A 26,126-nucleotide genomic window follows, 5' to 3' on the forward strand; every position below is an offset into this window, starting at 1 on the left:
AGGCTTGTATAAGAATATGTGAGTAGTTGCTCAAATAAGTCAAAGTATAGACACCACAGACAGACTCTGGATTACCTCCTATGGACAGCAAAATGCTTCAAGATAACCCATATCTGGCTGTAGTCGAGAAAAGAAGTCTTAACAGAATGAGTGCGGAGGGAGCAACACTGGTGAGTTTGCTCTTGTTCTTCTCTCAAAGCAAGATAAGCAGTGTGCCTGAGCTGAAGACAGGAAAGCAAATCCACACCAGCATCAAGGCAGATCAGGATTTTACCTTCAATGCCAACCTAGGCACTTGGACACCTGTGTCCTTAAAAAAAAAAAAAAAAAAACAACAAAAAAAAACAACCCAAAAACCCAAAGCAAAAACCCCAAAGAATTCTTGATAAGCTAGTCCTGTGAATTTGGGTAAATCGGGGCTGACTTACACTGCTCACCATTCTGCTCTGAAATTTAGTCCCGTTTCAGGTTGTGGGTTGGTGTCTAATAATAACTACAGTAGTGCTAGAAAAGTCAGACCGAAATGTTATTTGGAGCTGTACAGGTCTAATGTCCTAAAATTTAGAAGCAATGCATGAGCCAAACCATAATTTCCCACAGCTCTCTTACTGCTTGGGGCCTGATAGCATCCACTGGAAAAAAGGGGTGTGGAGTTTCCACTTCCACTATAAACCAAATCATATGCATGGGTGCCATCCTTCTCCATAAAAACTGCATCTACCCACTTTATGAATAAAATAGTGGCACATATATGAACCCAGCCACCAAGCATGCAGACAAAGCCCAAAGTTAAAAAAAAACAAAACAAAACAAACCATGGCAATAACATACCTTGTGTAGACTCCCTTATTTCCTGAGCTTCTCTCATCCCAAACCCACTTGGCTGCTGTCTCTGGAGTTTCTGTCTCTACAAAGAGATCTGGATGCCCAGCACAGTCTCAGACATGTCCTGGTCTGTATTCAGATCCTGAGTCTGAATGGAGTATCCTCTCTTCTCCCAACAGAAAATTTATGGGTACCCTTCTTGTTGCTGATTCCAAAGTGCCATAAGTGAGGCAGGATTTTCTTCCATGTCTGGGAGGTCTACTATTATCCCAGACATTGTTATAGTGCATCTTCAAGTTCTTTATCCTCTCTTGGTACTGCCCCAGGAAACAACTGGTACACTGATTGACAAGGTGCTCTTATATTTGGCTATCAGAGTCCAACAGACACTAATACCACCTCAATGTCCTGGATATTCACACATGCTCAGTATTACCTACATGAGGCCAGTTTGCAGGTGTGATCGTTCTTCTTAGAAATGTTCCAAGAACCTCTTGATAGATACAGACAAATCTGTATATAGCGAAGACTTCCAAAAAAAAATATCAACTCAAGTCAAAGGAACAGAAACTGGACCAGAGAGGAGTATGGTAGGTACTATGCCATGAATTGATGTCCATACGTGAGTTAGCCTTGTCCAGAGAAAGAATAATTCACACAGTAGTGTGACCGTGTACCACTGCTAGCAGATGCAGATGTAGTTCAGTACTTTCCAAGGAAGAGGTCCTTACATGGGTTTGCATGCCAAAACTCTCGAGTGTGAAAATGAGGTAAATCAGCATGGAACTGATCAGTACTGATAAGGACTCAGCATGTGACAGCATGCCATTAACCTTCGTGTCAAAGGTGCTAGATCACCAACAGCTGGGTACACACACCCACGCACTTCCAAAAGAAAAAGGAAACAGAAATCTGTAAAATCTGCCATCAGAAAGCCAAGCATAAAAGGCAGCTCTATACACCACAGACCCTTTTGTCTAAACCCTCACGAATGGGAACTATTTTGTTGGACATTACACTCAGATACTACACAAGAGCAAAACTGAAACTCCCTCAAAAATGAAAAAGGAGCATGAAATACGCTCAGTGGTAAAACACTCAAAACCTTTCTCCCAATAAGGACACTATAGAAAGCAGTGAACCCAGGAAGTTTCCAGACCAAAATGGCAGCCCAGCCTTTGAAAGGTGAGGGCATAAGGTCTGACTTGTGCCACAGACGTTTTGAGAGCCTACTGCAACTGTGAACCTTCTTAGCCCTTGCAAAATACCCCAGATCCACTGTTACCTGAGAGAAATCAGGACCAAGAGCCAGGGCTCAGAAAATGCCCTTTCCTCTAAGCTCCTAGTGCATCTCAAGAGATGCCGTGTTGTGACTAATTTGACTCATGAGAGCATCCTAAAATGCAGGCTGTTACAAGGAAATGTGAGATTGCTGTTTGCAATCTAAACCCAAGAATAGGCCTCTAGAACTCATTACAAATCAAATCATACATACATACAGCATATAATATTTTAAAGAGAATTAAAAATTACTAGAAAGGTTAATAAGTAGACAAAAAGTGGAGAAAATCTTCTAATTCGAGCTCACATCTTTAAGCAGTACTTTACCTTACCAACTTCCCTCTCACTTTTAATGGATTGCAAAACAAAAACGCACAAGGTCAAGTTAATGTGAAGAACCCACTGTTTTTAAAGAAATTGAGTAGGAAACTGTTTTAAAGACTGCCTTGCAGGTTTTCAATTCTCTGACGACTGCTTAGCAATAAAAAAGCAATAGCTAGACCCCATTACAACATACATACAGTATATATATGTCTATACAGATTAAGCACTTTCCAAGAGCATGATGATGGCTCATCTTCTGTTACTGTAGCATGGTACCAGTAAGTTAGTATGTGGGAGGAGTGTTTCATAAAGTCACCTAAAAGTTTCTTGTGTATTCAAAGGTACTACAGGTTCTTCTTTCTACAAATTTTAGGTATTCTGTACCCATAAAAGCAATAGAAAGATTTGAAAGTGAAAGAATAAATTTCCAACTGCAATTTTATAAATAAAAATGCTCTTAAGATTTATCCACCGCTGCTACAATAACAAATTAAATCAAATCTACAGCATGTATATGGCAGTAGCCAACACCTGAAACTAGGGAAAACAAAGCAAAAATCCACTACTATTCCACAATACAAAAGCCCATTTGTCTAACACTGTGCATAGAGAAAACATTTTACTGATAGCTGTAATAACACTCTCATACTCTGAAGTATAGGACCTAATTGCCATTAACTTAATTAAAACTAATTTATTTTTATTGATTACTTAACTTTCTGATGTTGCTCTAACCCTGCTGCCTTAGGGGATGTTTTCAAAGCTTTCCATCAATGTTCTGACTTTTTATATTAATTAAGCTATTCTGACAGGTTTGCCCTTTGAAAAATTCTTGATGCTATACATCTGCTAAATGACAAACGGTAGAGCTTAAATAGTTACACAAGTTCAAACATTTGTGGCTTTGCTCTTTTTTGCCCCCTCCTTTCCCTTTACCTGCTCCCTCCAGCCCTAAGAAAGTTCATATATTGCAAAAGATCTGTACAGAAGAGTTTACAAAAAGAGTGTCTTTTTCACAATTATCCACACAGACAGAAGCTGTTATGTGCCCACTGCTTAATTTTCCTGACCAAACAGATGTGAGACCCCAATCCAACAATCTTTTCCAGTCCTCAAAGCCTTTAAGTAAAAGATCGTCTTATGTGAATGATAAAGGTCTATTAACTTTAGTGGATTTAAACTCAAACCGCATGAAAAGCTAAGCACAAACACTGAAGTGTTTCAAAGAGATATGGACAGGCTTTGTTTAACTTAAGCCTAAATCAACAACCCAGCAACAATCTACCCCACGAAATACTAGGCCTCTATTAACTGTAACTAAGAGAGCAGTTATGAGAAAACAATAAAACAACATCATCTCATTATGCTAAAACTTTAGAAAAGTTGTATTTTATTTTTGATTGTCTTTACAAGACTAAAACTATTTCTACATACTCAGAATTAAAAAAAAGAATCATTTTCTCCTCTTAATTTTAATATTTTAGCTTTTCTATTTGCCCAGCTGCAAAGTGAACACGTTTGGCACTGTTTGGAAAATAATTTTCACATTATTATGCTTTTCATTAACATCTGACTTTCAATAATCAGCTACTTTTGCCAGGCTTTACTACTTATTGCGACCTAAATCATCCAAATCATAAGTTATTAAAAAAAAAACAAATCTACCCCACTTTTATACACTGCCGTGACATATACAATATGAAACAGAAATTACTTAACAGACCATAAAGAAAAACTGAACAGTGAGTATACCCAGATTCTTACCTATCTCCAGAACTTCTTTCAAAATGTTTTTTTAAGCCTCACATAAAAATTCCCACACAAACACTTATGTAGGAAAAAGCAGGGGTGTGATAACGTAATCAATTCTGCTTATGTGAAAAGTGCTTAAAAAACATTAAACTCACAATAGACAGCAGGACTGTATCATTGGAAAAAAAACCCCAACAAACAGACACCACCAAACAAAGTACTAAAAATCCTCAGAAATGCCTTGAAATTCTGCTGAGATGTTATTTGTCTAAGACTGACACATATGCTAAAGGGAAGCCAATTGACTATCAGTCAATACAAGCTTACCTGCTTAAGTGCTTTCTTTGTGTGCTGCTGGAAGGAAGATACTAGCTTGCTTTGCACTGGTGCATTAGTAAGGCTCGAATCACGATTGGAAGACATTTCTTCAGATGTCTGCTTTGGGCAAACTTTATAAAAAGAGAAAGAAAAAAAAATCAGAATACTGTTCTAAGGGTTATCTTTCCTGTATCTTAGAAAGGTGCCTGGAAAACAAAAATGTCACTCTAAGAAATTCAACTAATCCTGAGGTCCAGATGAGCTGAAAATCTGGCCATATTCTAAATAAATGCATTGCTTCACAAATATTTGTACCACATCACACCCTTTCTATGCAATTCTGCAGACCTGCATATTTTCACGCCCTGAAAGGTAACTGAAATAATTTTACTGTAGTTTTCACACATTAGACAAAAATTATCTTCCTCGCTAAGACATTTTTAATGGATTATTACGTGTCTAAGTGTGTATTTATACAAGAGACACTGATGACCCTGTCTTCTAGAAATACTTATAAATATGTAACATCACGCAAGATTGTAATGGCTTTTTAGGAGCCAGAATCATCTATTTTATAAGTACTTCTTGGTAAAGCTAAGAACACACACTTTCCTGTTTAACGGGTAGACTGGAATGATATTCTGCAAAGAGGAATTCTGGTTTCTCAGGTAATACACACTGCTACTTGTCAGCCTTTCCCTCTTAATGCCTTGCATTACTATTACTCTCACCAGTGTCCTAAGACAGCCGAGCTAAAACAGCGTTAGTATGGATCCAGAAATTAAGCAGCTTTTTTTCCTTTCTCCTCTGCTGACTCAGTTCAAACCTCTCTCTTCCAGCACTGCACAAAGCTGGTTTGCATGTTGACATACCTTCTTTATAATCTCTGCAGCTGTATATGGTTTGGATTGCCACAGTTCACACATCTACCAGAACAGTTCAATGACACTCAAAGCAGTTGCAGATATGAGCCAGAAACAATTTTAGTCCAATGTTTCTCTTTGCCTATGATTTTTTTCCTCCCATCCTTCAGTGGGACAAGCAGATACTTGAAACACCATTCTTAACTCCCTTGCTTTTAGCAATGTTTCATAGGAGAAATATTGTAATGATTTTTTTTTTGTGTTTGTAAGGAAAAAAAAGACACAATTTAGTTATCGGTAATTGAGGGCCACCATAAGATGCATGTGATATAAAACATTAGTTTTCACACTGAAATTAAAAATAATTAATACTTGCCTCGCAAACAGAGAATACACTCTTTTATGGCATTGGAATTATGCCAAGATGATTTTCACATTAGCTTAAAGAATTTCATTAGCAGATAAAACTAATCCTATTTTGTCACAAGATTTTTAACTGATATTTGTCGCCTTTTTCCCTTACACATGAAGGATTTGTCAAAATATACAAAGAAGCTGCAACACAAAACAGATTCTGAGTTTACAGCATCACCTGGTTTAGATCTTTTTTTTCCACATGATGAGCAAAGCTCCTATCAAAAAAGACAACTTAAAGGAGAAGCAAAGTGTCAGCAGAAAACAAACAATAGCTGGTTTATATAACCTAAATCACTGCAATAGATAAGTTCCCGAGACAATAAACACCTACACCAAAATAAAAACCTGACATTTCAAATTACCCAGCTTTTGTCTTTTCCCTCAAAGAGACTTTTTTTACCGGCAAAGTCTGAGTGTCAAAGAACTGAAGAAAAAACAGAAATAGTGTGAATACACAAACCCCAGAGCTTAGGATTGGAGAACAAATTTTAAAATTCCTAAGGAATGGAAACTGCTACATAACTGGCCCTCCTAAGAGTGGATATAACATGACCTGTCATGAAAAACTTAATCCTGTTCTCTGGGATGACTGCACCTCCTATCACCTTCTTGTTCAAATGGGAAACTCTGATTTTCATTACTCTGATCTAGGACATTATCCAAGAGTCTGTCCTATTTATTTTGGTGGTAAAGTTCATCCTGGAGAGGTCTGGCAACACTAACTGATGATGCTTAACACCACAATAATTAATATCAAAGTCATGATACAGCACACCATCAATAAAAATAAACATAGTTCTAGATTAATTCTGTGCTTTCATTCATTTTTCTTTTAACAATAAGCTGTGAAATTGTGACAGGGTCTATTACCTCTTATTTCTATCAGTACTTCAATTTTATATAAAAATATTATCAGTGTATGGGTTTCTTTAAAGCTTTGACAACAAAGTTAAATCAAGCAATAGGGATTGTTTTAGTGGGTGAAGCAACTGGAAATGAAACACATTCTTTAAGTACAGAAGGAATACCTCACTGGTTCAGGCTGGTTCAGTTTAGAACAACCCAAACCTAGTTCTTTCAGAGTTTTGAAAAACAAACTTTTTTTCTGCAGTCTATGATTAAAGAAATATACATGAGGCTGAAATCTGCTACTCAGAAATTTTAAAATTACATTGTGACTAAAGAAAGTCAAATTCATTTATTAACAAGAAATGACACTTCCTTTCTAAAATATATTTTGGATATTCTAAATACTTTCCTTTATATAACGATTACCTTAAAATAGTAAGAATCTATTTTAACTATTGTTTTCCATGTTTTAATTAAATTTACTTTTCCATTTCAAACCAGCTTGATATAAATTATGGATATAAAACTAACCATCTAGTAAATAAGAGATGTCACTGCCTATTTTCCAAAAGTAGAAGATAGAAACATTAAAAATCTAAATACATTATGTTAATCTATATAATTGCTTAATAACTTATACAGTCTATTAACTTCATTAGCAAACAATAATGCTACATAATATTTAATACTTAGGATTTATTTAGAGGATAACCAAGATACTAATTGTTTACAAAACAATATGAGTTGACTTTCCTGTAGGAAATTAAATACAATATGAGAAGATGAATAAATTCATTCTCTAAAACATGTTCTGCAACTTCGTAATTTAAATCAATCTGTGCTAAACTACAATGCCTGTGACCACAGAATATTGTATTTATTTATTTGTTCATTTATACAGGTAACATCCGACTGATTTTCTCTGAATGGATCAGAAGAAAAAAGAGAAAAATATGACAGGAAAACATGTAAGTGTTTGAAATAAACATCAACAAGAGCAGGCATTTCTGCTATGGAAACCAAAGAACACAGTAACCTCAAAACAAACTCAAGAAGAGCCAGTGGTCTTTGTACAAACATAGAACACTGGAAATCTGCAACTACTTTATCCATAAGCACTGAAGAGGTATGAATTTTATCAGATCCATGTTTGCTTGAAAAGTTTTACCAGAAAAGAATGCTAAAAATAAACTGGACATGGGCAGAAAAAAAAGAACCCTGAAAGAATGTGACAGACGAAGGAAAAATATTTGGGTAGCAGATAAAGAGGATTCACCATTACTGCTACAACAGAAAAAGCGAACAAGAGCAGTTTTAAACCTACGGGAAGCATTTCCATTTAGTGGAGAATAATTAGGCTCCATTCTTTAAATTGGCTTCTTGTAGGGCCAGGACTGAGAGAAGGAATAAAGCAAAAAGAACTATTAAGCCATAAGCTGTTAGGTTATGAGCTGGAAGAGCAGCTGGGTTTCTGAAGATAAGACCTCCTTAGTGAGTGTTCAGAGAGTGTTAACTGGAAGGATAGAATTAGAATTACTTAGCAAAAAGAGCATATTGAAAATGTTTTCAACAACCTCCATTTAAAATAACTTTCTCTCTTTCATTTCTCCAAGACCAGTTTTGGCAATTACTATAAAAGGCTATCCTTTATAAAAAACAGCAATGTTATCTTTTAATTTCTGTAATGAAAAGATTGCATCTCTGTAATTTTCTATTACCTTTTACCTTTCCCACACAAGAAATACAACACCTACACAAAAAAAAAAATGTTAGAAGATGTGTTTCCTCAAAGAAACAACTTGTAAAGGAATACAACTCAAAATTATTCTGTTTCACTGCCACTGAAAGTTTTTAGAAATAATTATAAACAGATTTATGAAACTAGATGGACAGAAGAATTCCTGGAGTGCTTTAAAGGTCTGATTTTCCCAAAATATATAGCACAATTAATTCTGATTTCAGACAGACCATACTGATTTAAAATCAAACCAGCAAAATCAACAGCAGTTCACTCCCTTCTTTGTTACAGAAACCACAGCATATGAAAAGGATTGTTTACTAATGGCCACATTACAAAACACAAATTAATATTGCTACCATATGCTAAAGAATAGATTCTACCTCAAGCATAAGATGCATGCACACACTCTAGAGATAGGAAACTTCAGATAGAACTCCCTCAGGAAAACATACACATAAAGTCTCTCTCTAAAATATCCATAAAATTCAGTATTTTCTTTGGGTGACACAGATCTATACTTGTATTGACATAAACCGTTACACTTTGCCAACACAGAGGTATGAAGTAATTCACCTCCATCATTCTTTGACCTCTAGAGCCCAACTTGCAAAATCTGAACAATTCAGAACCCAACTGTTGTTATCAGTTCTTGAAAATGAAAACCAGTTTGGGAGTTAGTTAACTGTACAAGCTCACCAAAGCAAGCAAAACCAGATGCATATAGCAAGGGCACTACTGTGACTGTAATATTCTTTTTGAAAAGCAATACTAGTACTGTAAAATGAGAAATAATATTGAATAGTCTTTTTTGGAAAAATACATCAAATACCACATCAGTTTGGTAGCTTCCACTGAATTGCATTATATTGTCGGCATGCTTTGGAGCCCAGACTTTTCACAAAGCTTTGAAAACTGTGAATCCATATTCCAAAGGAAGTCAACATTTTCCACTATAAATATACAGTCTGTCATCACTAAGCCACCGATTTCTTAGGTCTCATTAACTCTACTGTACAGCAAAAAAAAAACCCTCAAAAACAGATGAGAAAGATCTCTCCCTCAAGCTCCACAGTATCTTCTCTCATTCTTATGGCTCCCCTCCAGTGGCAATGAAACAAATAGAAGTTAAACTTGATCCTGGGTAAGGTATTTTTATTTTATAGTACTTGCAGAGAGATGAAAAAAACCCAAGCTACCAAACATACAAACAAAAATTGAAAAACTATCTCTTTCTGAAGTGTCATCATAAACTCTTTATGTTCAAGCTGCTATTCTGTTACTGTCCTTCTGCTTTTAGAAAAGCCTATCCCACATGCAGATGTTGCCATGTACAACAGATATTCAGCAGAATCATTCAGCATTATTCCCCAAAACCAAGATGCTAATGATAACAGGTTGCCCTGAATTGCCAGAAGTTCCATTCCACAAAGGAACGGAACATCTAAATGTGGACTCAGGTGTAAAAAAATTATGAATATGCATTCCTCACTACAGGAGTTATCCTAGTGTCTTTCTAATCCAGAAGGCACAAGATGTTAAAAGCAGAGTAGCTACAAAGAAAAAAAAAAATCAGGATTCAGCATGAATCTGATTATCGATCATCTACCATTTCATCTACTATGTCTAAGAAATCTAAGAAATTAATTCTGCCATTTCATGTCTGCAACTGAAGAACTTAAGAGTTTTACGAAGCCCTGAAAACCAAAGTGTCTCAAGAGTGTCCTGGGTTCAGCAAGTAGACATATGTTCCTCACATTTGGGCAAACATCAGAACCTATGGTTGGATTAGGGTAGGGAGGGAAGTCACTCTACCATAGGAACTGCTACATCATTGTTACGCATTCCTGTGTAACATTATCTATCTAGGTGTTCCTGCTCCGGCAGGGGGATTGGACTAGATGATCTTTCAAGGTCCCTTCCAATCTCTAGCATACGGTGATACTGTGTTGTGCATTCCATTGGCTTCCATGAAGACAATTTTTAATCAACAGCGTTCCGTGGCTGATGGATTAGCCCTAGCTTCAGAAACCCTAGAGACAAATGCCTTTTGAGAACAGAACATTCTACTGATGGGCAAAAGGATATTATAGTCATCATTTTCTCAGGCAATAGTAATTGGGATTTTTATTCTGTAACTGACTGCATCTTTACATGCTGCCCCTGGATTTGAGGGAAATGGACTTTATGAAAAAGATATGAGACTGCTAGAGAGCTTCTATAGAAATCTCATTCCAAACACAAACCAATTGTAGTTTAAAGAGTTTCCTTAACATAAGCCTTTGGAGAAGGTGGGGGAAGAAAGGTTTCTCCACAGCATCTGAAAACTCCTGTTGTGTGTTACCATTCCAGTTGTCAGTTTAGCAACACTGAGGTGGAGTATCAGCTTTTGCAAAGTCACGTGTTTATAAGTGTGAGGAATTTTTATTTTACTATGCTAATAAAATTGTTCAGTAGCCTGTATTTATACTGGGAAAAATGTGCCTGCTGGGGAATAATGTGATTCTTCTTGGTTGAGTGTCAGCTGGTACTTTTTACACTGAAAGTTGAAGACTATCATCTAAAAGCCACAAATGGACTGAGGCTGTTGCTTAGGGTTTCATCCTCTGCTTTCAGCTAACTTTAAAGTTGTACTTTTAAAACTCTTTCTAAACAATTCCTGATCACTCTGCCAGAACTGGGGCCTCTGGACTCTATCACAGTGGAAACAAGAGCAAATAAAAATGCAATCAATTGGGCAATTAAGAATACAAAGTGCAAGGAATGTCCATCGTCATATGTATCACAGATATTAAGGCTGAAAGGAGGCACTGTAGCTATTGACCTTTTTTAGAAGACAAGTCAGAGAATTGAATAAAGTGCTTTTTTTGTACCGAATGAAATGTTATTTTTATGGCACAGAATAGTTTCCTGGAAAGCAAAAAATTCAGGCTTTAGTGTACAAAGCTTAACTGATAGACATCTTGTTAGATTTGGTCTGCTAGACCAAATATTTTCTACAGATAAATTTCCTCAAATATTTACAAACCAATCAAGTCACCACCTCTCTTTGATAAAATAACTAGACAGCCCCTATTAAATTTCCCAGAGCAAAAGAGGTATTTCTTCACGCAGGAGTTCATGCATGCCTTTTCTAAATCCTTCCCTATTTTGCTTCTTACAGCTACAATGAATGCAATACATACACTACTAATCATTTAACTAGTGCTATACCCAAAGGAAACACTGTGTCTATATTCTTTAATCAGTACTACCACATTTATAGACCAAGAACTGCATTGGACTAATTAGCAAAAGCATCTCATTCACGTTCAGTTCATTTTCTGTTATGATCCTCAAATGCTTTGCAGATTTACTGGTTTACTGAATACATGTTTTCACTGCATAAATGTGACCTTTTTCATCACTTTAAACTCTAAAAAAATTCAGGCTGTTGAAATGTAATCATTTACAAGACAATCAAGAGGGGCCTCAACATTATTATATGTTATCAATATATTTAATCAAGAAGGCTTTTCTACTTTTCAAAAAGTATTGACAAAGATAATAAATGAAGAGTGGTCAACACATCCTTAAGAGAACAGCAACAATACCTACTGTGATGGCGATTCCTACGCCTTTGCCGATCTCACAATTTGTAATTTTCAATCCACTTAAGACTGGCTGCACTTCCTAGGCATGGTCTTGTTTTTAAGCCAAGCATTCTATACTGTAAATGATACCACTCATAGAATTACACATATATCTCAATAGATACCTTTAACAACAAAGCTTCTAGTCTCAAGAGAAGTGATTATCAAACATGTTTGACAAAATTATGTTCTGTATCAGTGGACTGATACAAGATCTGCTGTCTACAATTCCTTATTAACCACACCTAGCATCAGCCTTTCTATATGTCATACAGACTCACTACTGCTATCCAATTTACTCTTTTTTAATATATCTACCACATGACAGAAAAAAAAGTCTTGCTTGCAAAAAGTTAAATATATTGCTGTTTTCCTAGATTTTTTAAAGATGAAACATGAAGGAAAGTTCTCAGCTTTTTTTTTTTTTTAATTACACAATCTAGGTGTAATTTACTGCTCTAACCCAAATATTTTTAAATGTTTAATTTTAGCAGCTGCTCCTTTATGTTACCAAAAGTGCTAGAATTATTTTTATTGCTGTAAACTGTGAAGTTACTATGCAGCCTCCTCCCAGTCAAAACCCAGCAATTTTCTACTTCTGGCATTCTGGCCCCCTTATTTGCATCCTGCCACTCCTAAATAATTGCCAGGTTTTTGCCCCTATTTTTATTTGCTTATAACAAATAACATCAATGTTTGCTTTCGTATCTGTACACTTACACTGCTTTTCACCTCTGTATTCTTCCTGTGACTTAGGGAAGTATACATCAACAAACTGTGCATCAGATGGGAAGTGTTCAAGAACTACAAATATGTATGTTCACTTATACAGGCAGTGATTGTAAGCATAAATCCATCATAAGCATAAAACCACTGCACATGCAGATTCCATTGAATTAAAAACATATCAAAGAAAATGAAGAAACAGAGCCAATTAAGAAGACTTGACTTTTGTTTTTTTCTACTGAACTTCAAAACTTCACCACCAAATTCACAACTTTAGTCTTAGGTAGTTCTCTTACTCCTGTTACTAAGCAGTTTATGATTTTTTCAATGCTGCTAGCAAGCAATACTGAAACAGCAGCACTAGTCCTGTATAGGTGCAGCATGGAAACCAAGATCAAAAGGGATGTCTGTAGGAGAACAACAAGGTGAGCTGAGCCTTTTCATGTTCTAGTTGTAGACAGGACACCCTCTCACCAGATACAAAGTGAGTCAAAACAGCAGGCTGCAGTCCAGCAGTGGAACAGGTTGTGAGAGGACAGCAGAAGAGGAGATCAAGGAAATGTTAATATCAGAGGTCCTGCGAACCTTGCTTTTTACAAAGCATTCACTTTATAAGCATTACATGAGTGCAGTTTTAATAAGAATACTAATTTCTATTACTTGCAAGTAACTGTAGGTGACTGAAGAACTGTGTTTTCTTTATGAGCAATTATTACCTCTCAAAAAGGAAAGATATTACTAAGGTTGTCATTTTTAAGTTCTTGCAATGTTTCAGTTTGCCATTATCTCAGAAAAAAAACCCAACAAATGCACAGGATTTGATACTTCAACATGTCTTTATGTCAACATGGCACCCAGGAGAATCTCAGCCTGAAGCAAAAGAATACAAACCTTTGTCCTGTGCCCAGAACTCTACTGAGGGACCAATGCCTACACTGAAAGGAATGAGGTGTCTACCTGATTATGGCAAGTCTGAAGCCTGGTAAGGCAAATTACTGTTGAGGACTAGAAAACAGCTGTGGGCACTAGAACAAAATAATTGTAAGCCAAAAAATTATCTACACAAAACACACCCAACAGCACTGATTGTATTTTACAGATCTAAGTCAAAAAAAGGCACTTGGTGTTCGTGATTTCTTTATAAGGCCAAAAAAGAGAGGGAGTCACTCAAAAATAGTTCCGCTAATTAAAAAACATTACTTATACTGTTTAGAAAATGCACCATCAAAATCTTAAGCAAACAATACTTATTCTTTTCCCACCCTGTTATACTGAAATTAAAACACCTACCACCATTTTCTTCTCCATTGTTATTGTTTGTCTCAGCCATTTCAGTGCCATCTAATTCAGATTCACATCCTAAATCCAATGTTCCATCAGTAGGGCATGATGATTCTTCTTTCTACAAGTAAAAAAGAAAAAAAAAAATAAAATTGACAAGAAAAAAAATCAACCATGATTCTGCTGCATCTCTGAAAATAGATTCCTGCAGGGTGCTCTCATGCTTACATTTCAAAACACAGAATAAAATAAATATGCTTGATATGCTTGTGAGATACTTCAGAGAAAGACATAAAAACAGACCTCCATGAAACAATCTGCAAAGCAAAAAAGCTATTTTGTAAAGTCATAACACACACTTAAGAAAAAAAATGCAAGAACTTCCACTTTTTTTAACAAAAGCAGACTTGTTTGGCTGTTAATATCCTAGTTTTCCAGTTGAGTGTCCACAACGCTGCAGCAAAACACAAATCCTTTAATGTTTCTTTTCTGCCTTTGCCTGTTTCCTGAATTCAAATAACTGAAGCAACCTGGAGCTCACAAGCATGGGAGTGATTGTGAATACCTGGATTTGTGCCAAGAATATCTCCCAATTTAAAGAAAAACAACAGCATTTGGTTTAGTAACTTAGGAAAGAGAGCTCCTGAAAACTATTAATTCAATCTCAGATACAGAATTTTTACTGATCTGGAGCAGTCAAAGCTGAGTTTTTTTTTATTTTTTAAACCCTTGCATCAAATAAATCTGCCATAAATTACAAAAGATTCTTCCCTTCAGCCTAAAATTGTAATTGACTGTATTTAGATTGCAAACATAATCTCACTCCCTTGTTCCTCACCTCTGCCTCACATTCCTGCACTCCTGTTGTGAAGCCACTCTAAGTTTGATCATGTACAGCAACAAAAAATTTCCACCCAGAGAAACCATCAGATACATACCAGGAAAAGAAAAATAAAAAGGAGAGATATAGAAACAGTATAAAGCCAAAATTCTATCACTTTAATTACACTTGTTCTCAAAAGCAATGCTGTGACCTGTAAACTAAAAGCTGATTTATATTAGACTTCAAAACAATTTTGCACTAGTTGAAAATCAAACATTAATACAATTATTTAATGAGAAAGTCAGTGATCCTTTTGAGCTCACTGCCCATAAAACAAAGGCCTTTCTGTGAACTCTGAAAAAGCAGCATTTTAGCTAAACTGTGTGTTTTTTATACCATATGCCAAATTCAAGAACATGTCTATGCTTTCTAGGATGAAACATTCAGTGTTTACTTTCATTATAAATCCTTTTAAAAGACATCTGAAAGCAGTTACAAGGACTATCAGGTCATTTCCTCTTCAAAGACTCTAATCTGTTTACCTTTATATCTATTGAGACATTCATAAAACTGATTAATAGCGCTATGTACTTTCCATATACAAAATTTAAACTTACTTTGAGAGCATAGAGTCCCGACTTCCCAGGGATTTTGAAGAATGTTCCATCACCGACACGAGTGTTAGTATGAAGCATTGCATTCAGGCAAGCTAATGGAGAGGTTCCACTGAAAAATAAAATTGTGCAGTCCAAGATTGAGTGCCTCTTGTAAAACTATTCCCTCGTTCTATTTTTTTTAAATTCATGCTTGCCTGGCTTCTTTTTTTTTTTTTTTTTTTTTTTTTTTTTTGGGCCCCCCTCCCTTTTTTGCTTAATTCTCTCAACCCTGAAAACATCTACATTACAATAACAGGCCAGTTTCAAACTTAATCATATGCATCTGTCCCTTAGGCTCCAGGCAAAAAGTCTGTGAATTATAATTAGGCTTTTCTCCACATTCTAAGAGAACCAAAGTCCAAATATTTATGTGAAATTACTTTGTAAATAACACCATGAAGCCTCATTTTTAAAATGTTACAGACAATGTGGCTGCTGCACATGAATGATCAAAACAGCACCAAGTTCAAGGGCAGCTGCATCCCATAGGATGAAAGGCAACAAAAGAATAATAAAGAGCCAAAGAAGAACACATTTAAAATTAAAAGTGATATATAGTTAAGCCTTCTTTCTTAACATGGTCAGCCTGCATTACTACACATAAATACAAGCACATTTCTGCTTTCTATGAATCACTGTCTTTTCTAATTAGAGTTGTTTTAGAGATTAAGAGATTGACCTACTCAAGGTAGTAATTGTAATACCACTGTGGAATGCATGTTAAGGGACTACTTAAAAAAAAACACAACACATTAAGGAAAAAAAAAAAAAGAGTACATGTACAGAGGTGTCTTTGTAACATATGCATGTTTACATCAGGAAAAGAAAGCAGATGTTTCTACCTTTGCGACACTTACACTATTCTGAAAAGTTGATCCAAAAAATTATGGGGAAAAAATATCTTATTTCATTTTAACTTAATTAAAGTACAAGGTTTATAGTTGTGCTATCACATCTTTATCCCCATTTACTGACTCATGTACACAGTGTACTCAGGGACTGAATCTGAAACTGTGCTTCCTCCCTGGGGTCCCTAGCCTGCACGCACACTTATCTTTAGCCACGTAAATATATTCCACTTAGTTAAGTGGAACAATGCTTGTGCATTAAAGTAAGTGTGTTGCTAAGTATTTCAGGATTAATTATATACTCAACTATAAACCAGGAACATGACTTCAAACGTCTGTCAGAAACTACCATTTTTTATTATGCAATACTATGAGACAACATCCAATCTTTGTTGAAAATTGCATGAGTGATCTTTTTTTATAAATGCAACTGGACTGAAATTATACGAAATTCTATGAAATTGCCATCTTTCACATGGTAACACTTCCTGTTGATTTGCGTGGCTCTGTTACAACAAAATTCTTCCTTACTCTACATGTGTTAATTTCATGGAAAGATGGAGGGCGTGATAATTGCACTTCCAGTAAAAATTAAAACTATAAAGTGTCTTCAGGACAGGAAGTCCTGTCCAATATAATTTATTTACTATTTGTCACCTAATGTATCTCATCACTACATCTAAAATCAAATAAAAATGCTGCTTGTCAATAAAAGCATCAGATATTTAACAGAGATCTATATTACAATGTATTCTAAATAAAATCATGCAATATGAAAACTCTGGTGAGTTTTTGTTGTTTCTTTTCCCCCATGCAAATAAAACTAATTCCACATCTGGTTTTGATATAATACTAGAGCAGAATACAAAAGTAAATAGAGTAGAAATATAATGATACTGCTAGCAGTAGCACATAAAACATTAAGAGACTTCATTGAGTTTAACGATTACTTAAAACAGTTTTGGAATAAGCAGGATACTTCTCTTTACACGTTTCCCTTATTGTATTAATGTTTGACAAGCAACGACACAAAGCATTTAAACCAGCAGTTCTGGCTGCGTAATTTCTTCCATATGTTAACAAACATAACGTGAAGCAATTTCAACTCTCACAGTCTTGGATCTTTTTAGTGAAACATTATCATGGACTAAGACTTTCTCTGCGAGATAGAAAGAACTTGCTGACTCTGCAGTGGAAGAGAAATGTAATATATCAACAAGAAACAAAACCGTGTGTGCATGTATGAACAATTTGTATCCTTCTTCTTTTGAATGTAGATATTCTGGACACCATACTTATTTTTACATATCATTAACCAATTAAAATGATACAAGATGAATGAACCTAAAATAGAGGATTTGGCAATCTCTTATGACCACTACTGTGCTCACAGCAGATATCTTAATCTTCAAAGTCTAGCCAACTGGCAAGTGGACAATAGAAAATACTCTCTGATTTACAAAGAAATCTGTAGCAGCTACTGAGCCAAGAAGTACTTTCAACTACTGTTATGCTTGTTTCATAGAGATATCTGAAGTTCCTAAATAATTTGGTATGCAAAGGGCCATATCCGTCCTTCTTGAAAATTGCCCTTGGGTATGACTAGCATACTTAACAAAGCTGCAAACAAACTAATAATCTGAACACTGTGGGGTGGGATATATTTTGAGCTAGCAGCTCAAACTGGAATTCCATGGTGTCCTTCACCACTGCTGTTAACCAGTGATTTGTATACTCTGACAGCACAGGGATCCTTAAAACACTGTATTAAAATTCCCAAATGTTACCCACAAGAGATGCTGGAAATGCTCACAATATATGCTATCAAAACACATGTGACTACAATTAGAAAAGCCAGCAAGCAAAGAACCCATGATGCAGTCTTATATCTGAATCAGAGAAGTTTCTGAGGGATCCAGACTATTTATTGCATGTTTTCTAACTTCTCCCACAACCTAAGGACATACTCGTTCAGCTGAGTGCTGCTGGCATATATTAATACAGCAGCCAAAGACTGACAGATATAAAGCTAAATATCTTTGGATGTCAAAAATAGCACAGAACCTAAGTTCTTGAAACACTTCAAGTCAGTTCAACATTGATTCAGTTAAATCAAATTGGATGTAATAATATTCTACTTTGTAACTTGGTATCTATGAACTTCTAAAGCCATAACAATATCCTGCAAGTTTTGTTGCCATAGTCTACACACAAGGAATATGTTTACCATTTACATTATTAAGATACGGAACTTTCATACTATTTATTCTCTTTTAAGTGAGATTGCTTTAAACCACTGTTGTATTCTAAAAGTCACTCAAACATGGGAGTCACCCTCTGTAGAAGTATGACTTTAAGATTGCTCTAATTTATAGAATCATCAATTCATAGAATAGTTTTGTTTGAAGGGACCTTAAAGATCATCTAGTTCCAACACCCCTGCCATGGGCAGGGACACCTTCCACTAGACCAGGTTGCTGGTCATATGTTTATTTTATATACCTATAAATCTATATATACACACAAGCAGTATACTCACACCCACCCACTTTAAAGCAGACTTAAAAAATGGAAAGTTACTTACTTTCTGTAAAGGTGATACGAAGTTACAACAACCAGCAATATAGGAAAAAGAAAAGAAATAAATAATTAGCCTTCTAATAGAATTTTTTTAAATACAATTTGATCAAAGATGTCAGGCATTTCAATGTGTAATAAACGCTCTTTCCCAGAACCACTATAATTTGGTAGCACTTGACACATCCTTCCAAGTCTAATCTTGAAATTCCTGTACATCACCAAAGCAAGCTTCTCACCCCAGCTCCCCCAGTCAAAAATATCTCCAATATTTTGTGACTCTGGGCTCCCTCTTCTGGTCATGCAGCCCATATTACCTAAAAGCAAATGCCGCACTACACAGGCTACACAAAAAGCTCTGCAAAACCATGTACATGAAGTACAGATTTCAGTCTTTCTCTCCCTTGCCACCCTCCCCAACACCCTACAAAAATCTCTAAAAACACCAGTAGAAACACTACTAATTTTTATGCTGGAAACTTCTTAAACACACAGTTTTGTCAGAACCCCCCTTAAACGTCTATGGTTATACTTCAAATTCTAATGGTCTTTGCTAGACTGCTTGCCAAGAGAAAGAGATTATGATATTGGAAAAAAAAAAGAAGTTTTAAATATGGAAAATAAATGGACTAAAGCCAACCAATAGAGTGTGGCAGACACTGAAAGTTGCCTGACTATGCAGACAAGGCACCTTGGGTCCTGCAGCAGGCAGCATTTCGGCTGCTCAGCCCCCCTGCACATGGCATAGCCCCCCCCCCCCAGAGCTTAAGATATTTTCCCAAATCAAACAACTACTGTTGTAAGAGCAGCACTCAGCTATTGTAAATGTGCTCAGTATTTATTTGTTTGAAATCATCTGCTCATTTCATACAGATCCATAAATAGTCACACGGGAGCAACAATTTTTACTCACTGCTGGAAACAAAGTAAAATCAAAAGGCTTCAGGACTAATTTCTAGACTCGATATGAAGTCACTCAGAATAAAATATGTTTACAATACATGTAAGTTACACCAGGTTTGGAGTACACAAGAGTAATACCAGATAAAGAAAGTAAAACTTATGAGGGAAGGCTGTAGAAAACACATTTGTGTGGTCCAGAAAAGTTAAAGATGTAATTGTAATTTTTCAGAAAAATGTAAAAAGCTGTTAAAGTCAATGGAGATAAATGTTCTTCACAATCACTGGGGGAAGAAAAAGAAAGTTCGCAGATCACCTAAAAGTGTGAATGTAGCTGTTGATGTTTTAATCAACACCAGAACAGAGCATGGAAGTTTGTAAAACGACCTTCATTAGAAGATCAAATACACACCAGTCTTGGCTGGTACATATACTGGAACCTGTCCCAGTGTTAGCATTTGTGTTGCATGATCTTTTCAGCATACATCCAGCACTGTATCATAGGATTCTTCATCTCAAATAAATCTAAATTTTGGTTAAGGCTGTGGTTAATGATATACCCTAAGTATATTTTTTCCAATGTATACAGCATCCAGAAATGCTGAAGAATTGAGTAATGTCTACATGTGCTCTGCTCACTGAAGTGTTTCATGGAATAATGCTTGCAGTACTGGATGCCCATGGTGATGAAGCCAAATGAGATTTTTCCCAGTCTTCAAAGAGCTGCATGTCCATGGTCTTGCCAGCAAAATGTCTGAACTTGCTGTAGCTGTGATCTAAATTGGGACAGACACACAAAACCACCAGGAACCTAAGCACCAACACCAAGACAAGAAGATAGGCAAACTGCCACTGACCACTCTAGAGCCACTTGCTCTCCCTGCAGCAGCCATTCAAGCTGGGGCTGAGGCAAGTTCTTCCATCCCAGGCTCAGAATGAAGAACCGGGAGAGGTCCATAGAACAGAAGACTGAAAAAAAACCCCAGACATTTTACTGTATTCAAATGATAAAGGCACAGGATCCTTCCTTAGCACAGAGGGAAGTAGAGAGCACAGAGTAAATGGCTGAAACCATTGATTACTGCAAGATTTGCTGCCAACCGTCTACAAACTTTTAGGCAATAAAACCTCCGAGTTAATCGAAACAAGTCAAATGACATGATGATGAAGACTCCACTGTCTTCTCTGGTTATTTTGTAGATCTGTACAGAGTGTGGTGGGCTGGATGCCAGGTGCCTATGAAAGATGCTCTATCACTTCCCCTCCTCAACTGGACAGGGAAGAGAAAATACAGCAAAAGGCTCATGGGTCAAGATAAAGACAGAGAGATCAGTCACCAATTATTGTCACAGGCAAAAGAGGCCTATCTTAGGGAAATTAGTTTGTTACCAATCAAATCAGAGTAGGATAATGAGAAATAAAAGTAAATCTTAAAACACCTTCCCCCCACCTCTCCCTTCTTCCTGGGCTCAGCTTTACTCCCAATTTCCTCTACCTCCTCCATGACAGTGGCACACAGGGATGAGGAATGGGGGCTGTGGCCAGTTCATCACATACTGTCTCTGCTGTTCCTTCCTCCTCAGGGAAAGACTTCTCACACTCTTCCCCTGCTCCAGCGTGGGTCCCTACTATGGGGTGCAGTCCTTCAGGAACAGACTGCTCCAACAGGGCCCCCAATAGGGTTAGCAGTCCTGCAGCAAACCTGCTCCAGCATGGACTTCTCTCTCCATGGGGACACAGGTCCTGCTAGGAGCCTGCCCCAGCACGGGCTTCTGACAGGGCCACAGCCTCCTTTGGACATCCCCCTGCTCTGGTGTGGGGTCCTCCATGGGCTGCAAATGGATATCTGCTCCACAATGGACCTCCATGGGCTGCAGGGGCACAGCTGCCTCACCATGGTCTGCACCATGGGCTGCGAGGGAATATCTGCTCTGGTGCCTGGAACACCTCCTGCCCCTCCTTCTGCACTGATCTTGGTGCTTGCGAGAGCTGTTGCACTCACATGTTCTCACTCCTCCCTCCAGCTGCAATTGCCAGTGGACTGGGATTTTTTTCCCCTCTTCTTAAATCTGTTATCCCAGAGGCACTAACGCCATAACTGATGGGCTCAGCTTTGGCCTGTGGCAAGCCTGTCTTGGAGCCAGCTGGCATTGCCTCTGTTAGACACAGGGGAAACTTCTAGCAGCTTCTCACGGAAATCACCCCTCATATCAAGCCCACCCCCCCCAAAAAAAAAACCTTCCCACACAAACCCATTACACAGAGGAACACCAGCAGCAGTACATTTGCTTTCTGATCCAACGTTAAATACAGACTACACAGTCCAGGTAAAATTTCATTCAGTGTCATCCTTTCAATTGACTAAACATGCTAATCCAAAATAAACCAATTTAAATTATCAAACAGAAAACTTGATTGGAACAATCAATTTAAATCTTGCTTTTGAATTTTTTCCATTTATTTTCCTATTCCAAGGTTAATTAATTCACTGCTTGAAATAATTAAAATACCTCCATCAGCAAATACATAGAGCTTTAATGCAGTATTACTTTTTGCTGATCAGGAGACTGTAAATGCATTCATCAATTATCTACTTTAACTTACAAAAATTAATCTAAGTCATATTTTCCGATGTTTGAAATAGCAATGACATCTTATTTACTAAATCATTACAAGTGTACTTCTTTCTGTTAAGTCATTTTTAGAAAGAAACTAAAATTTGATTAAAAGATTGTTTTTTAAATGTTGAATGAAAAAAAACACTAGATGTGTATTACTATAAATATACTAGATGCGGCACAGCTATAGGTTGGGCAGAGAAGAGATTCAGAGCAGCCCTGTGGAGGACTTGGGGGTGTTGCTCTATAAAAAAATGAACATGAGGGTCTTCAGTGTGTGTTCGCAGCCCAGAAAGCCAACCGTAGCCGGGGCTGCATCAAAAGCAGCGTGACCAGCAGGTCGAAGGAGGTGATCCTGCCCCTCTACTCTGCTCTCGTGAGACCTCACCTGGAGTATTGTGTGCAGTTCTGGTGTCCTCAACATAAAAAGGACATGGAACTGTTGGAACAAGTCCAGAGAAGGGCCACGAGGATGATCAGGGGACTGGAGCACCTCCCATACGAAGATGGTAGGCTGAGCAAGTTGGGGCTGTTCAGCCTGGAGAAGAGAAGGCTGCGTGGAGACCTCATAGCAGCCTTCCAGTATCTGAAGGGGGCCTATAGGGATGCTGGGGAGGGACTCTTCATTACAGACTGTAGAGACAGGACAAGGGGTAATGGGTTCAAACTTAAACAGGGGAAGTTTTGATTGGATATAAGGAAGAAGTTCTTTACTGTGAGGGTGGTGAGGCACTGGAATGGGTTGCCCAGGGAGGTTGTGAATGCTCCAACCCTGGCAAGTGTTCAAGGCCAGGTTGGCCAGAGCCTTGGGTGGCATGGTTTAGTGTGAGGTGTCCCTGCCCATGGCAGCGCGGTTGGAACTAGATGATCTTAAGGCCCTTTCCAACCCTAACTATTCTATGATTCTATGTGTTGCATATAAAAAGACAAAAAGAGATGCTTTTCAAAATGTTACATATCGAACATAATTTATTAAACAATAAAAACATCGTCTTTTTGTTAGTGGGTAGAAAATAGCTAGGGATCCATCTACTATGTTTATATATACACTGCTGAAATGGTAGAGGTGGTAGATCTCAGCCTCTTACACAAAGTTTTTATTCATAAATTGGAAAAAGAAAAAAGCATTTCCTTTTTGAACTGTCAACTGGCTTCTTAATTTTTATAGGGATTACTAATGAGAGCTACATAAAATACTCTTGATACCTACAGTAGGTGTGACTGTCAAAATTATTTATGTTCTGAAGTCTTAACCACTTAAATAATACATAAAGTCATAATAAAAGTCTTAAGCCTGAAGTTGCTTGCTAAAGCTTCATAGGAATTGAGCCGCATACAGATTAAATACTATTTATACTGTTTGAATAAATTATACTTAAGGTTTATTCCTAATATAAGCTCTCCCAGTTGGATCTTAAAATAGATTTTAATGGATTAAAAGACATGTCTTAAAAGGAATACGTGTACTTTAAAAGGTTATTTATAATCAATTTTATCCATGTTAGCCAAAATTAACATCAGTTTTGTTCTCATATGGGCAGCAGCCTAAAGAAAATTTTTATATCTCTGGTCCTACTTATGCTTCACATGTGGCCTTCAGCCTTCAAATACCACAAACACAGCACTATTCTTGAGCAGAGCAAGTAAACCATAAAGCTCACAGCTATCAGGCAACAAGACAGATGATTTGACCATTGTCTCACAGACTACAAACCAAACCCCAGAATCTGATAGGAAATTACGTTACTAGTGTAAGTAATGTATAATAATGTATAATAATACATTACTACTGACATCACTTCATACTCAGCACTCACGTAGATTTCTTGTTTTTCTGAACCAGATGAAGAGAGTGGCAAGAATATTATTAGTATGACAGAAAATACAAGGAGAGCTACAGACACACTAAAATGTAACACACCCATTACAGATACCTTGCATCTGCCTCACAAGCTAGCAGAACTCACCATCAGCTTCCACTGAAGTTATCCCAAGTAGTGAATCCCAAATGTCTAAAGCGCAAGAACAGAGCAATGAACTTGAACTCTGCCCTTTGTAGCTTATGAGGGAGTTACAAGCAGCCAGAATCACAGTTGTCTAAAATATCGGCAAGAAACTGAACCTTTTCATTGCCCTGCAAATGTGAAACAGTCTGGAGCAGTATACTGAAGAGAAATTCAACATGGATACCAAATTCAAGCCAGCTATCATGAGAGAGTATTTTCATTCCTTTTTTTTTTTTGCATTCCTTAGCAGGAAATCTTGTTTACAAACTCACTTATTCTGGTTTTACATTTTGAATTCACCAGACCTGGTCTAGACCTTCCAGGTAACTCCCTCCACTATACTGGGCATGGCCTCTGCTTCCTCCCAGCTTCTCGTGCCCCTCCTCACTGGCAGAGCATGAGACAATGAATGGAAAGTCCTTTCTCAGGGTAAGCATTACTTAGCAACAACTAAAAACATCGGTGTGTTATCAGCTCTCTCAGACTAGAGCTGAAAAGACAGCACTGCACCAACTACTAACAAGGAGAAAAATAAGTTACAGCTGAACCCAGGACAATGACGACCCATATGTTTTTGTTCTAATTCCTTCTCAGTAGCCATGAGTTTGGCTCACTTTTGCAACCCACAAACTTGGGGTTTTTACACTTAGCTGTACTGCAGCACTATGGTATACCTGATCTTTCTCTTTTTTCCTCAGACCTAAAGACTACTGAAAAAACATCAGATCTGCCCTCTGTGCTGTTCAATGGCCTTTGATAGACATTGCAATCAAGTTCAGCATTTCCACCTTTACCTTTAGCGCACTCTCTGGTCTGAGGCCAGAGTGTATAAAGCTGTGGTACCCTGCAACACTGCTAATGAATCTTTTTGATATCTAGAGCAAAGTAGATTGTATTTCCTGGTGCTGGCAGCCTGGGAAAATGTCAGATGGTGTCAAACCTGGTGACAACAGCCACAGTAATATTCCAGACAAATAAAAAGCAAATGGAGTTCATCTGTAGTAAAGCCAGGGCTTTATTATGACTCGGTAAAAACAATAAAATGAAAAGCCCCGGGAATGAAAGCTCATTGCAAATCTCCGTACTCCTTAAGCCAAGTGAAGCTTTTATTTTTTAAAAACCATTTTCTCTCACAAGAAAACCTTTACATACACAGGTTCCAGAACCTGTATAAAAATTAAAAGTGTTCCTTAGTAGAATTTTACAGAGTTATTGCTGTGGATTTTCCCTGAAAACATCATTCTTCACAAAAATGTTTTTGAAGGAAAAATATCCTATGGAGATACAAATTCGCTATGGATTTACAGTGCATTTGAAAATAAGATGCTAGCAATACGAGAAGAAAAAATAAAAAGCATACAAACATATCATAACAATGCCACATTATACACTGCAGACAGAAAGATACAAACATGCTTTCCTAAAATGTAAATACCCCTTCCCATTATTTTTGCTGATTTCCCTTGTCCTTCATCAGCCAAGCCTCTGAGTAGGTCTTCATGAATATCCTGAATGTTCTGGAAAGTACGCTTGAAACACTATGCCACCTCTTAAATGATATTCACATATGGCAACAAGCATTCCTCAACCAGAAAGGAAATGAGAATACAAGTTTTATAGAGAATGTTTACACTTTTCTGTGTTCCCTAACACCTGGAAAAAACCTAAGTTTTTCTGCTTTGTGCATAAAAT

At 37.1% G+C, this 26,126-nt stretch overlaps 1 protein-coding gene across 5 annotated transcripts in view; it reads right to left on the reverse strand.

The window, feature by feature from the left end:
- The window catches only part of ASXL3 (ASXL transcriptional regulator 3), a 123,971-nt gene that overhangs the window by 52,692 nt on the left and 45,153 nt on the right, over positions 1–26,126 (reverse strand). For 4 of the 5 annotated variants that reach the window (XM_062633487.1, XM_062633488.1, XM_062633490.1 and 1 more), the window contains 3 exons: positions 15,447–15,555; positions 14,016–14,127; positions 4,510–4,631 (listed from right to left, as the gene is read on the reverse strand). In XM_062633487.1, coding sequence (XP_062489471.1) covers positions 4,510–4,631; positions 14,016–14,127; positions 15,447–15,555 — 343 coding nt within the window. Of the gene's footprint in view, positions 1–831; positions 1,471–4,509; positions 4,632–14,015; positions 14,128–15,446; positions 15,556–26,126 lie in introns of those variants that run through there. The other variant, XM_062633491.1, reaches the window with a different exon arrangement.

Source organism: Pezoporus occidentalis, unplaced genomic scaffold, assembly GCF_034315485.1.
Source record: "Pezoporus occidentalis ecotype Australia unplaced genomic scaffold, CSIRO_AGI_Poc_V1 ctg4, whole genome shotgun sequence".
Classification (NCBI taxonomy): Eukaryota; Metazoa; Chordata; class Aves; order Psittaciformes; family Psittacidae; genus Pezoporus; species Pezoporus occidentalis.